This window comes from Talpa europaea, assembly GCF_964194135.1.
Source record: "Talpa europaea genome assembly, chromosome: 2".
Lineage (NCBI taxonomy): Eukaryota > Metazoa > Chordata > Mammalia > Eulipotyphla > Talpidae > Talpa > Talpa europaea.
In genome coordinates this window covers 8273446-8286400 of record NC_140068.1, presented here as the reverse complement: position 1 = coordinate 8286400, position 12955 = coordinate 8273446, and the positions used below count along the sequence as shown (strand labels likewise).

General features: G+C 42.4%; 1 protein-coding gene across 1 annotated transcript in view; it reads left to right on the top strand.

Moving 5' to 3' along the window:
- Window positions 1–7488: 7488 nt before the first annotated feature.
- Window positions 7489–12955, top strand: part of TFB1M (transcription factor B1, mitochondrial) — a gene marked incomplete at both ends in the record, with an annotated part of 47769 nt that continues 42302 nt past the window's right edge. The window contains 2 exons of the mRNA XM_084257764.1: window positions 7489–7609; window positions 9722–9873. Coding sequence (XP_084113890.1) covers window positions 7489–7609; window positions 9722–9873 — 273 coding nt within the window. The remainder of the gene's footprint in view (window positions 7610–9721; window positions 9874–12955) is intronic.

Sequence of the window (12955 nt, the reverse complement as noted above, 5' to 3'; positions counted from 1 at the left end):
GACTATATTTTAGATGCAAGGATGGAGAAGGCTGAAGAATGTATGGGAGGGGAGGAAATCAAAATGGTAGGCATACCTGACCATTTGGACAAGTTTGACTATGAAGAGAACAATGGATAGAATTGAGAGTCCAGAAATAAATTCACAATTATATGGACAGTTAATCTCTAACACTTATAAAACTATAACAAAGGAGTAAAGAGTATATGTTGAACTAAGAAGACATGGTATGGCCTCCCTGGTGGCCCAAGGGGTTAAGACGCAACCTATGGAGCTATCTGCAGCCACTGCAGGATGAGTTCCATCCCCGGTCAGGGAGCTACCCACATGGCACAGCAGACCTCTCCTGACTCCCTGCTGCTCCCCTCAGCAGTGTATTTCAGTCAGTCTGCCTGTTCTGCTCCCCACTCTGTCTCTGGTGAATCCTCTCACCCCATCACCTCTAGCCTGCACCCCAGTTCTTTTATGCATAAATAAATCTTTAAAAAATCAGTTAAGAAGACATGGTATGTATACACACAATGGAATACTACTCAGCGGTTAAAAACAGATAAACTCTTGCTGTTTGTGACAACATAGATGGAACTAGAGTGGATGATGCTATGTGAAATAAGTCAGAAAGAGAAAGACAAACACTGGATGATTTCACTCATACATGGAACATAGAAAAACAAAAGAAAGGAGCAGAAAAACTAAACCAAACAAACCCTCGAACTCTGTCTGTGGAATTGAGATTAGCAGAGGGAGATGGGTGGGGAGGAAATAAAATGCAGAGAGAACCTCACGTTCTGTGGTGGAGGATTATGGGATCTTGGTGGTGGGTGTGGTATGTTAACATACATCTGAATAGGTGTCAACTTACATCCCTAAATTATATACAGTGTTGTAATGCAATGTCCCTCAAAATAATAACAATAATGATAATATAAAGAAATAAAAAGGAACCTGGAAATGAAAAAAGTTTCACTGTGAAGAGGGGCTGGAAATGGGGCTGGAGCTGAAGAGGACTGTTGGTTCAAAGAATACCTCTGTTTCCTTACTGTAAATCAAAGACACAGGTAGGATTGTTGATTGTGAGGAGCCAAAATTTCTCCTTTCTTTTTTTTTTTTTTTTAGATTTATTTATTTTTATACAAGAACTGGGGTATGGGCCAGATACATGGGAGGGTGAGAGGATTCACTGGAGACAGAGTGGGGAACAGAACAGGCAGACTGACAGAAGACACTGCTGAGGGGAGCAGCGGGCGAGACAGGAGAAGCCTACCTTGCCAGGTGGGATGCTCGCCGGAGGTCCAGGATCAAACCCCAAAATTTTCCTTTCTGCTCGCCCATCCAGAGTGACCTCCTCTACTTCGAGGGCTGACATGTCAGGGTTTGCAGTAGCTTTGCCTTTTCCTTCCTTCTGACTGCCCACTCACACACCATTATCAGGGACTGCCGAGTCTAGACCCTCATCCTCAGTGAAGGGGTGAAGCTGCCAACTTAGGCTTTTGACAGGGATGTCTGCCTGGTCCTAGTTCCCAAGAGGGAGACCACAGCCATCACTTGGAAGGAAGAAGCATGCTGTTCTAGGCCGCGTAACCCAATAGCAGCCGTTCACTAGGGGAATGATGGTCTGACCTGGATGACGGAGACTGGTGAGGACAGTGTTCATTTTGGATGATTTAGGGAAAAGAAGTCTGGTAGGATAGAGCAATATCTAAGTCCAACAGAGGTCTGAAGGGCCCGAGTTCCAGGTGGGCCAAAAGGGAAATGAGAGGTTGTCAACAAACCTGTGTGGGCCTCCTCCTCCAGGCCGAGGTGCACCCCATCTTCCTCATTCTGGCCTTCACCTTTTCAGTTGAAGAGGTCGGAAGCTGCTGTGCATGAGCTCCAATTTGCTCACTCACACGGGATTGAGAACGCAGGCCAGGACTACACAGGGGTCTTCCTCCTGTGATGTCAGCTATACTCTGGCCTTAGGATCTTAACATAGAGATGGACATAGGAAACTAGCTGTGACCTTATTGACAGGCTACCCACAGTCCCTTCTCTGGGAAAGCATGGGGCTGTCACCAAGATGTGCAGGAGACTTATGTGCCTGGAACCTCCATGTTCACAGAGCAGTCTTGTCCCATATCAATTTTTCAATGCATGGAAACTCCTTAAATGCAAATATATTCACATCCAGTCTCATTTATTCTCAATCTTTTCTTCCATTAGATGTTGCGACTTATACTAATAAACTATTAATATAATAAAGGCTAATTATTTTTACATTGTCTTTAGCATGCACTGACCTCTTTATTCACAGACAGATGTGCCTTATCATGTAGGAAAAAATCCTGAGTTGTCTCCTCCTGAGTCGAAAGGGTTGCCTATCCTTATCACCTCATTAGGGTACTTGACAATAATTCACAGGTCTTTGGGGATAATCAGCAGGCTTTCAAATACTGCCTAGAATAGTGATAAATACTATATTTTTTAAAAATAGTGTAACTGCTACATGGTTCCCTCAGGCAATTAGCATGTATTGCTTGCTGTAAGTTGCCCTGCTTCTGTCCCCACAGAATAAGCATTTGGTCTGCCTGCTCAGAATTACCATGTATTTCCTTCTTCCCTCTAGGTAGGTCACTAGATTCTTTTGCAAACAGTGGGCATCAAACGGCCATTAAAAAAATAAAAAATAAATATGTGCAAAATGCAGCTCTTAATATTTCTCTAGAGCATTAGGCTATAATATACAAAATTATAAAATACCATCAGAAAAGGGCACTTTACATACCATCATAGTCATTTTATAAAGTTCAATTTGGCCATTCCAAGCCACATTTAATTTTCTCTGAAAATTCCCACATGGCAGAAAGATATTGCTCTTTGTGTCTTTCAAGTCCCTATCAGGGAACTGTAAAATGACAACCTTTTAGAATTAGCACTTTTTTCCTATAAATACACAATAATGTACTAATATCAAATAAAGGCACATATGTATTTTCATTAAAATAAATACCAAAATAATAAGCTATTTTCCTATATAATCATAGTGGGATTTAAGCAAATTAGAATTCTGCCTCATAGTTGAGTATGAATCATTTGTAATTCTTCAGCTTCACTGATAGGTGGGGCTAGTAATTTCTGTATTAATTACAATATTTTAGCATATTAAAATCTATATCTAGATGAAGCAGATACTTCAAAGCCTCAAAATTGATGAAGCTGCATACTTCTCTTTTAAAGGATAAAACTGTTTGCATTAATATGTGAAATACACCACTAAATGCCCCCTGCTGATTTCACAGGCTTTGCAGGGAGCTATGCATAATTTTCTGAAAATTAAAAGACTGAGAATCAGATATTTATGATGATAGAAATTAGACCTCAAGAACTATTAAAATCTTGGAAGATTCTCTAACATGGAATTTTTTACTGAATTCGACAATTACATAACATGCACCAGACGTGGAAAAGCTTGGCAGTCAAGAAGATCAGAATGTGAGACTCAGCTGCGCACTTAATGGCACCTTAACTGTGCTCATGAATAGCACAGAATTAGAGTGAGAATTAAGTGAAGTAACGCATGAAACTGCTCTGAAATAACAGGTCATACCCTCAGAAGTGTTGATTTTTAAGGACAAATAGTAGGAATGGAGTGGGGAAAAAAAGCAGGGTGAGGCTGGAGTCCAGGGTGAGAATCCAGACTAAAGAACAGAAAAGGTGGATTTATTGAAAAACACTGCCAAGAGAAGCAGCAAGCAAAATGGGAGAAGTCTGCATGCTAAGGAGGATTTGAGGCTCTCTTTTATACTGTTTTTCGGGGCTTTCTAACTTAGGGCACCAGTTTGCAGAGGTTATCTGCTGGAAGTCTGGTCTCCGGCACTGGCCTTTGACACAGAAACATGTTCTGGCCTCTGCTTCTACATTCCTAGAGCTGGGCTGGATTTTCTGATCATGATGGTGGATTTTATGGCCTTCTCCCTAAGGCAGCCTTATCAATTCCAGCCTCCCAAAACTGCCTGCTAGGCCAGGAGTGGGTGCTTAGTTTTTTTGTTTGTTTGTTTAAAGATTTATTTATTTATACAAGAACCAGAGCACAGGCCAGATGTTTGGGAGGGTGAGAGGATTCCCCAGAGACAGTGGGGAATAGAACAGGCAGACTGACTGAAATATGCTGCTGAGGGGAGCAGCAGGTGAAACAGGAAGACCTGTTGCGCCATGTGGGTTTCTCCCCGGCCGGCTGGAATCGAACCCACTCTGCAAAGGCAGCAGACAGCTTCACAGCATAGTGCTCAACCGCCTGAGCCACCAGGGAGGCCCTTAAATTGTACCCCAACAGGGAGTAAGAGGATAATTTTCATATTTACATCTGGGGACAAACTGCCAGGAATCCACAAATTCTCCATGTGATTGTGTTTTTAATTCTTTTAAATGTTGTTTTGCTTTCATGTTGGTGTTCATCTTCTAAAAGATTCATGTGAGCTGATTCTAGATCATGTCGATACACTCCTTTCAATTGGCAAACAACCTGCGAATTTATGATAGTGTCTGTGCAAACTAATTCAACTTCGGGTATTTCCAAGCTATGAAAACAGACACAAGCAGATTTAACATATAGCATCCATGTTCCTCCACAGAAAGACAAGTGTCAATGACAAAAACTCTGAATAAAGATTTCATAGTAGTTTGGATCCAGAAAACTGGTGAGAAAAATTAGCCATTCCCTGGCACATGTGTAACCTGAATTTTAAATTAGTAATATGTATTTGTTGGAGGCTTTGCATATATATTCTAATTGTGTTTCAAATAGTCACATGAAAACTGTAAAATTAACTTTATATCTACAGTCACACTCTAAATTTTTAAATAGTCTTATAAAATTAACAAATTAAATAACTTCAAAAATTATTTCATGTTTTCTGGATGTAGCCTCTGAGATCAGAAAAGAACTCAGACTTAACTCAGGTTAATTCTTCTCTTTCTCCTTTTCTGTGTAATCCTGAGGCAAATCAAATGATGTTATCTCCCTCTTTTTCTTCACAGTAAAATTAAGATAATTTTATCCACATGACCATAGTGAGCAGTATATGAAACCATGAATACAAATGTGAGTGAATTCTTTCCTGGGTAAAGTATGTTGTGAATGGCTCTGAATCGAAAATTTAGGCTTTCAAGATACAATTTTATGTCATCTGGGCAAATCTCCTTAGATCTAAGGGAGTCACTTCCAATTTTCCAAAACTAGGTGGTATGTCAGATGATCTCTCAGTTGCTTCCAGTACAGCCATAGCAAAAGGTGGTTGGGTTTTCCATTGGAATTTCAATAGCTACTTTTTCCCACCTCATGCCTACAGTTACTTGGTTTTCCATTAGCTTTTTAAAAAGCTTGTTACTTTGAAAAATAAAAAATGCTATGCTTCACTTGTAACCAAACAAGCAATTTGCAAAAATGGTTAGAAAAGGTAAATTATCTGATGTTAGATTTTTTTTTAAAGATTTATTTTATTTATTTATGCAGACAAGAGCTGGGGTGTAGGCCAGAGGTTACAAGGGGGGTGGTGAGAAGATTTACCAGAGACAGGGTGGGGAGCAGAACAGGTGGATCTACTGAAACACACTGCTAAAGGGAGCAGAGGGCAAGACAGGAGAGGTTTGTTGGGCCATGTGGGTCAGTGATGTTTAATCCCTTTCTTTTGTGGTTTTGTGTAATACACAGACAGAAGTCTCATCTGTATAAACTAGGATTAACCAAATTATCTGTCTACACCAACTGCACTATTTAATATGTGGCTCTGGACACTGTGTGAATTCAAATCTGGGCCTGTAGGGTAAGGAAAAAGTGTCAGGCTTTTCTACCCTCCCGCCATTAGGATAGATGACGGAACCCTGTGGTCCTGAATGCATGCCTGATGGCGGACACCTGGAGTAGGGTGTGGGCATAGGTAAATGGGATTCACCTGGGCTGAGACTGGGCTTTTAAGGGCGGCGTCACGGGGACGCCAGCAGGAGCCGAGAAAAGCAGAAGCCAAGAACGAACGAAAGCCGAGAGAAGAAGAGAAGCAGAGAGAAGTGAGAGAAGGCCGGAGAGCCCAGAGTGAAGATTTGCTGGGGGCTGGGAAGCCTGCCAGCCTCCTGGCCCCCCAGCACCCCTGCCTGCTGTGTACCTGGTAATCCTAATAAAAGCCTGCAAAAGCCACTGAGGGTTCCAGGACTCTGACTCCTCCTTTACCCCGTCTGCTGAATCATAGAAAACCTGCACTGTGGCCAGTCCTGCCACTACAGGGCCCCATCCACTTAGTGTCTGTGCTGCTTTGGGGCAAGTTGTTGAACCTCCCTAGCTCTTTAGCTTAGTAATAATTGATGAGGTAATAGCTGTAAAGCACTCTACTGTAAAGCTGGGTACTTTGGGGAGAAAAAACTCAAAGAATATTACCTATTATTAGTATTACCACGTTAATTTCTTTCCCTTCCATTTTTTAGCCTTCCAGTTACTGAGAGCCAGAAAGTTCATTAAACTGGTTACATAAACTTGCTCTGCAGCAAGTGTCTGGCTTTGTGAATTTCATTGTTACATTCGCTTCTGTTTGTTTCCTCCCTCCTAAGGGGAGCCCAATAATACTTAATTTCACAAGGCTGATAGTGGAGGATTCAAAAAAATTTTCAATATATGTAAAGACACTTCTTAAAGTCTACAGTACTAAGCAAGGCGCCTTTTCTGCTTGACAGATGCATTCTGAAGGAGCAGGAAAGCCGACTCCTCCTGGCTCTCGCACTCACAAGCTGTGCTGAGACCATGGAACCCTCGGGATTGCCTTCACCTGGCAGAAAACGAGAGCATGGCCACCGCTGACCACCGGCTTCGCGCGTGCCAGACAGTCCACTACGTTCTGAATGGGCACACCAAGGCCCTCCTCCAGCGCTCACAATTTTGAGGCAGACATTCTATCCACTTAACAGACAAAAAAAGCTACGGAGAAGGTAGCTAGAAACCCGCCTCCTGCACCTGTAGAGCTGAGATTCTAAAAATATCTAATGCAAGCGGCAACTGTGGGTCACCAACCGCTTTGCCTTTAATCATGGGTTTTCATGCAGTTAGTTGTTCAAAGAGGAGCATTAGCCCCTGGCCCTGGCCGCTTCCCCACCTGGGCGGGGCTGGGCTCCACGCCACCTGCGATACGCCCCGCCTACTTTCCGCCCAAGCCCCGCCCCGCCCCGCCCATTGTCGCTACGTCACACCCACCCTCGCTAGGCTCCGCCCACCAGCGTGTCCCAGCGCCCTCACGTGCGGAAACCAGCGTGCACCCAGCCTGCACCGCGCGTAGCGGGGGAGGACGTGGCGCATGCGCTCTGAGTACGCCTAAAGTTCCGGCCCGCGCTCATCACTTCCGGCGCGGCAGATCCGACCAATGAGGTGGGCGCGGGGGCGGGCCCTAGCGCTCCCGCGCGCTTCCCCCGCGGGCGGCTGTCGGAGCTGAGGGGCAGGTCGGGGTGTGCCCTGGCCGGCCCGCCGCGGCCATGGCCGCCCCCGCGTTCCGACTCCCGCCTTTGCCCACGATTCGGGAAATCATTAGGTTGTTCAGACTGCAGGCGATGAGGCAGCTCTCCCAGAACTTCCTCCTGGACCTGCGGCTGACAGGTGGCTGGTCTGCGCGCCCCGGGTCTGGGCGCGTCCCGGGGGGCCGGCCGGGGGCGAGGACGGGCGGGGCGGGTCCCGCCGCCGCCTCCCCGGAGCCCGCGCATTTGCTCCGGGTGCCCGCGGGCGCGCGCCGGGTCGCCGGGACGGGAGGTGCTGGGGGGCGGGTGGCACGCGGCGTCGGCGCTTCTTGGGGGCCAGAAATCCCCGGACCCCAAGAATCAGCCTGTCAGTACGCAGCGGACAAGCCTCCGGGGGCTGGAGCTGGGGCGAGGCGGGGCGCGGGCGGGCCTTGTCCCCCCCCCTCACCCCCACCCCCGCCTGGGGCAGGTCGTGTCACCTGCCGGCAGGTGAGCTTCGTGGGCAGGAGCAGAGGCCCCGCGTGGAGTCAGTGTGCGGTTTGGACGAACTCCCACTTTCCTGTAACCACAAGCCGCATTCCTTGGTGACAGTCTCTTCGAAAAGATGAGACATTGCGCCAGGATAAGGTGTGTGGTAGTAGTGTGGATAAGTAGTTTGGATACATATTTCATTCAAAAGTTAAAAGTTACAGCAGTAAGTCACACCCAGAGTGTGTTTTCAGTTAAGTGAAATAAGCACGAGTAAGATGTTTTGGTTCTTGCACATGGGCCAGGGTCATGCTACCATCTGTGTAAAATGTTACCCGCTTATAAAATTCACTGATTCTAGTAGTGGCCAGAACTGGTCTTTTTCTGTCCGTCATTAGCCACATTCTAAGGAGAAATCCACGTTCTGAGAGCGGAAAATATAAGTCTATAGTACATATTTTTTAAAATCTTGTGGTTCCCCCCCCCCCCACGGGACCCTTGTTTTATCCTCGAGTAAATCCAGTCTTGGTAATGTTATTCCCTCTTCTGTGGGAACTAGTTTGAAGAGAGGTTGTTACCCGACTGCCTTGAGAAGCTCAGATGGGAGCAGGGGACGATTGACGCCCAACTTTAGTAAATGAACAGTGACTTTAATAATGCATTTGTATTTGAATGTGCCTGTAGAGCTTGAGGGCAGAGTTGACCTGCCTGCTGTCACAGCCCTCCATTTTATGAGATGAGAATATCAAATTCATTGTGTAACGCCTGTGTTAACATCCCCTCTGAAAAGGTACTGGTCTGTAATGGCTTTAGAATTCACACCTGACCTGGAGCCCTATCTCATTTGCTCTCTAGATGACCTTACACCAATAAACTTCTGAAGAGTTCATGGCAGTTCAATTGGTGTAGTAGTTCTTTGTTAATGTGTTCAAAGGATAGGGAGCGTGTAGAACACCTGGAACAAAGAGATTGTTAGTGGATACTGATTACCTCCCTGCATCCATTAAGACAGATGAGTGGGTAGTTGAGAGATTATTTTTGCCTTTAAATCCACAAAGGCAGGTTCTCAGTTACAGATGCAAAAATGGTACCATAAGCTATCAGGAAACACTGCCCAGAAGTGGCTAGATTTCTACCATTCCTGGAGCCCAGTCAGGGTGACCACCCCATTGCTTTTCCATGATTTCTTAAGATCTGCTAACTTCAATATATTGGTTAAAAGATAAATTTTCTCTTATCACGTGTATGTAGCAAATCTTTAAAAATCTCAACTGCTAAATTTAACTTTTTCCTTGAAAATGACCAAAACCCCAAATTTCTATAAGTCTAATGATCTAGAAAATTGTTGCCATTGCCATATCAATGACCAATTAGATGTCTTTAGGTAAAGAGACTGCCAGCACTTTTTACTTCTTGATTTAATTACTTGCTTATTCAAGTAATCACTGTTCAGCAACTAGGGAAGTAGTGCATGTGTGCCTGGTCTGTCCTTCAAAATTGATTGGTTCAGTAGAATAACGGAACATACTCTGTTATCTGTATTAGCTAAATGTAAAGAAATTTATTGTGGTAATCCTATTTTTGTTATGGAACTGGTACAATTCAGCAGTGATGCGGTAGAGTATTTGAATTGCTATTCAGTTGAGAATAAAGTAATTGGATAGCTCATACAATAAGGGATTCGTTGATTAAGCAATAGCTAATAAGGGTGTAGTTAGATTTTCTTAAGTTCCATACATTGAAATTTGCCAAGATAATTAAAATAACTGAAACTTACTTTCTTTAGATAAAATTGTAAGGAAAGCTGGTGACCTGACCAGTGCTTATGTCTGTGAAGTGGGCCCTGGACCTGGGGGAATCACAAGATCCATTCTCAATGCTGGTGTTGCTGAACTTCTGGTGGTTGAAAAGGACATTCGATTTATTCCTGGATTACAGGTAAGATTCTCAAGGTGTCTTTATTAGGAGGTGAAACACCAGTTTCAATCTTTAGGCCAAAATTCTTAAGCTCCAGCATGTCCAAGGGTTACAGTTGTTCCTCAGGCTGTGTTGCAACAGGAACTTTGTTGCCACTTTGCAGCTGGACACAAGAGGAAGGGACACAGCAGTGATGGAGCAGGTTTGCAAGGCAAGATTGCTACTTGAGCAGAAGTTCTTGTGCCACTTACTGAAAGCACATAGGCTAGTAAAAGCTGATCATGTGCAATGGTATGTGGAATAAGGTCCAGAGGGTGGGATTGGAATAGGGGACACAGTTTTATGAGGGACAGGAAGGGGACATTGTGGCCATATTTGCCAGTTGTACATGAGTGGCAGCTGGTAGCCAGCTCATGGAGCCCACACGGCTGCAGACCCTTAGGTTCCATCCCAGTGATTTTGATTCTGTGGATTGGAGAGGCCTAGGAATCCGCACTTCTACAAGCAACCTCATGGACTAATTGAGCATAGTTGACTCATCCTACTTCATGCATTGATGCTAAACAAATTGTCTTGTATGACCTTTTTTAAAAATCTACCAATAACCATGTGTGTGTCATGGCACATTCCTTTAAGAATACAAAAAATTAATAATGACTCGTTATTTGTATCACTTCTAAGGACTTCATTTAGGTTCAGAAAATCATTAATAAAAGCAAAGGGTAGGGATGATATGCTTCATTGAGAGACTGTTTAGGCATTTGTATAAGCGAATTATTTAAGTGAAGGAATGAAGTTGTACCTATAGATTTAAGATGAAATTTGAATGAAGTGATACATATGTGTATAACTATAGCTGATGTTATTATATGAGAAATATTTCTCCTACTTGAAGGAACTAGGGAAGAGAAAGAAGCCTTTAGTAAGGGAATTCATAGCAGTCTAACAAAGGTTGGCAGTGGACAGGAGAAGACCTGTTTGATCATCTCTAGCATAGAATTAAAACAAATACATAAGAATTGAGGGAGGCAAATGTGAATTTAAAATAAGAAGGAAATTACAAATACATTGGCAAACAGTAGACTAGATTATGTTAGAGATCTCGTAAAGGAATTCTTTATGAGACACTTAATGATTTCAAGGTCTTTGATTCTTCCATGATTCCAAAACTTCAGAGAACCCTTAACCTTTGGCTTAGATGAATAGTAATCTATTAGCTTACCGGCATTATTATTCTCAAATAAGAGGACATATGCCTTAAAATCAGTACAGTTTAGTGCTTGTGTATTTATTGAGAAAATGTTTAATTTTTGCCAGAACAGTTTGAGGAAATCTGAAAATCCAGAGCTTTCTATGCATGTATCTGATGATTTTTTAAGAAACAGTGATTTTTTGGGTCATTGTTTTGCTTTCTCCTATTTTTGTGTTCTAAAAATTTGTATAATGTTTCATTTTCTTTAATTTTGTGAGTCTTTATTAACATAATTGTCTTCAGATTTGTAACTTTTGGGTTAGTATATTGTACATATTACTTGATTAAGTACGGAACATAATAGTGATTTTTTGCTTTGAAGTGCTTTTAAGAACAGTATTTTATTTGAAGGTAGAAGTAGGGATGTGTTTTTTTGGTGAGATTATAAGGTGAAAAACTGAATAACAGGTCTGTTCTAGTCCTTTGTGGGCGTAGGGAAAACTCACCTGACTTTCCACCTTTACGTGACTTCTTAACTCTCAATTTCACCTTCTGTTACGTGCGATTCTTTCTCGTTAGTTAAGGAGGTGAATCAAATTTCTGATCATCCCCTTCTTAATTTACATATTTTTCTCTCTATTTACATATTTTTCTCTCTGATCTTAACCAAAGATCTTTGAAGGCAATTTTAAAGAGCAGCTGCTGCTCTTCCCAACTGCCCTTCCTGCAAGCCCTTTACATATTGTTAGATTTATCATCATCCAACACACTGTATATATGTTACTTTCTCATTTGTTTGTTGTCATTCTCATCCTTCTGGAAACTAACTGCTGTAAAGGTAGAGATTTTTGATTTATTATATTTAGTCTTTTTCTTGGTCCCTTATTTAGGGTTTCTAAACTCCTGCTATGAGTGAGATCATCCGGTATTTTTCTTTCTGGTTTATTTCGCTGAGCATGATCCCTTCCAGCTCCATCTATGTCACTGCAAATTGCATGAGTTTATGTTTTTTGATTGCTGAGTAATATTCCAAATCAACAAGCAACTGTAAACCAGAGCTGCACTGCAGGGGGGGCGGAGGAGGGAGTGGGATCAAAGCAAGGGAGCTTGGGAATTGTATGGGGACTATAACCAAGATGAAAAGGCATACACTGTGCAAAAATGAAAAATGATGTAAAAAATATATAAAATTGGGTCTCCCCTGGTGGCACAGCGGTTGAGCGCTGGGTTGCGAGGCTGCCAGCAGCCTCTGCAGTGCCAGTTCGATCCTTGGCCACCGGCGAGGGTCCCACAAAAAAATGTAAAATAAAATAAAAATAAAATTAAAAAATAATAATAAATTTTTTTAAAGTAGAGATTTTTGTCTGTTTTGTTCCCTGGTGTATCTCTACCAAATGTAAGAATAGTATTTAACACCTAACTAATGTCTCAGGAAGTAAAAAAGTTGACTTTCACTATCTAATTAGATGACTTTTACATTTAGTAGTAAAGGTGAATAATTGTGTAGCATTGATTATCCAAAAGTTTCATGCTTTTTTCTAAATATGAAGGTCAATTTTTAGGTAAATTTCTCTGTAGGAAGTGTATATTCGACTTCTCATCTGTTTCAGTAGAAGCAAAATTAATTCTTAGTGTCTTGTATGCAGGAAAGGAATTTGCCTTAAAAAGAAATGTTGAATACTTAAATATCAAATAGACTTCTTTTTCCTCAAAAGAATGTTTTAATATGTAAAACCACTTTATTTTAGAACTACTAAATTAATCATAAAACTAAGTAAAGGCAGGAGAGCAGTCTATTTTAAGGATTCAATTTTAGTAACTTCTAAGCTAATAGAATTACTTCTAAAGAAATTGTAATAATTTACAAACTGTCTTCTAGCTGAAAGTATGTCATGTAGCTTAATTCAATTC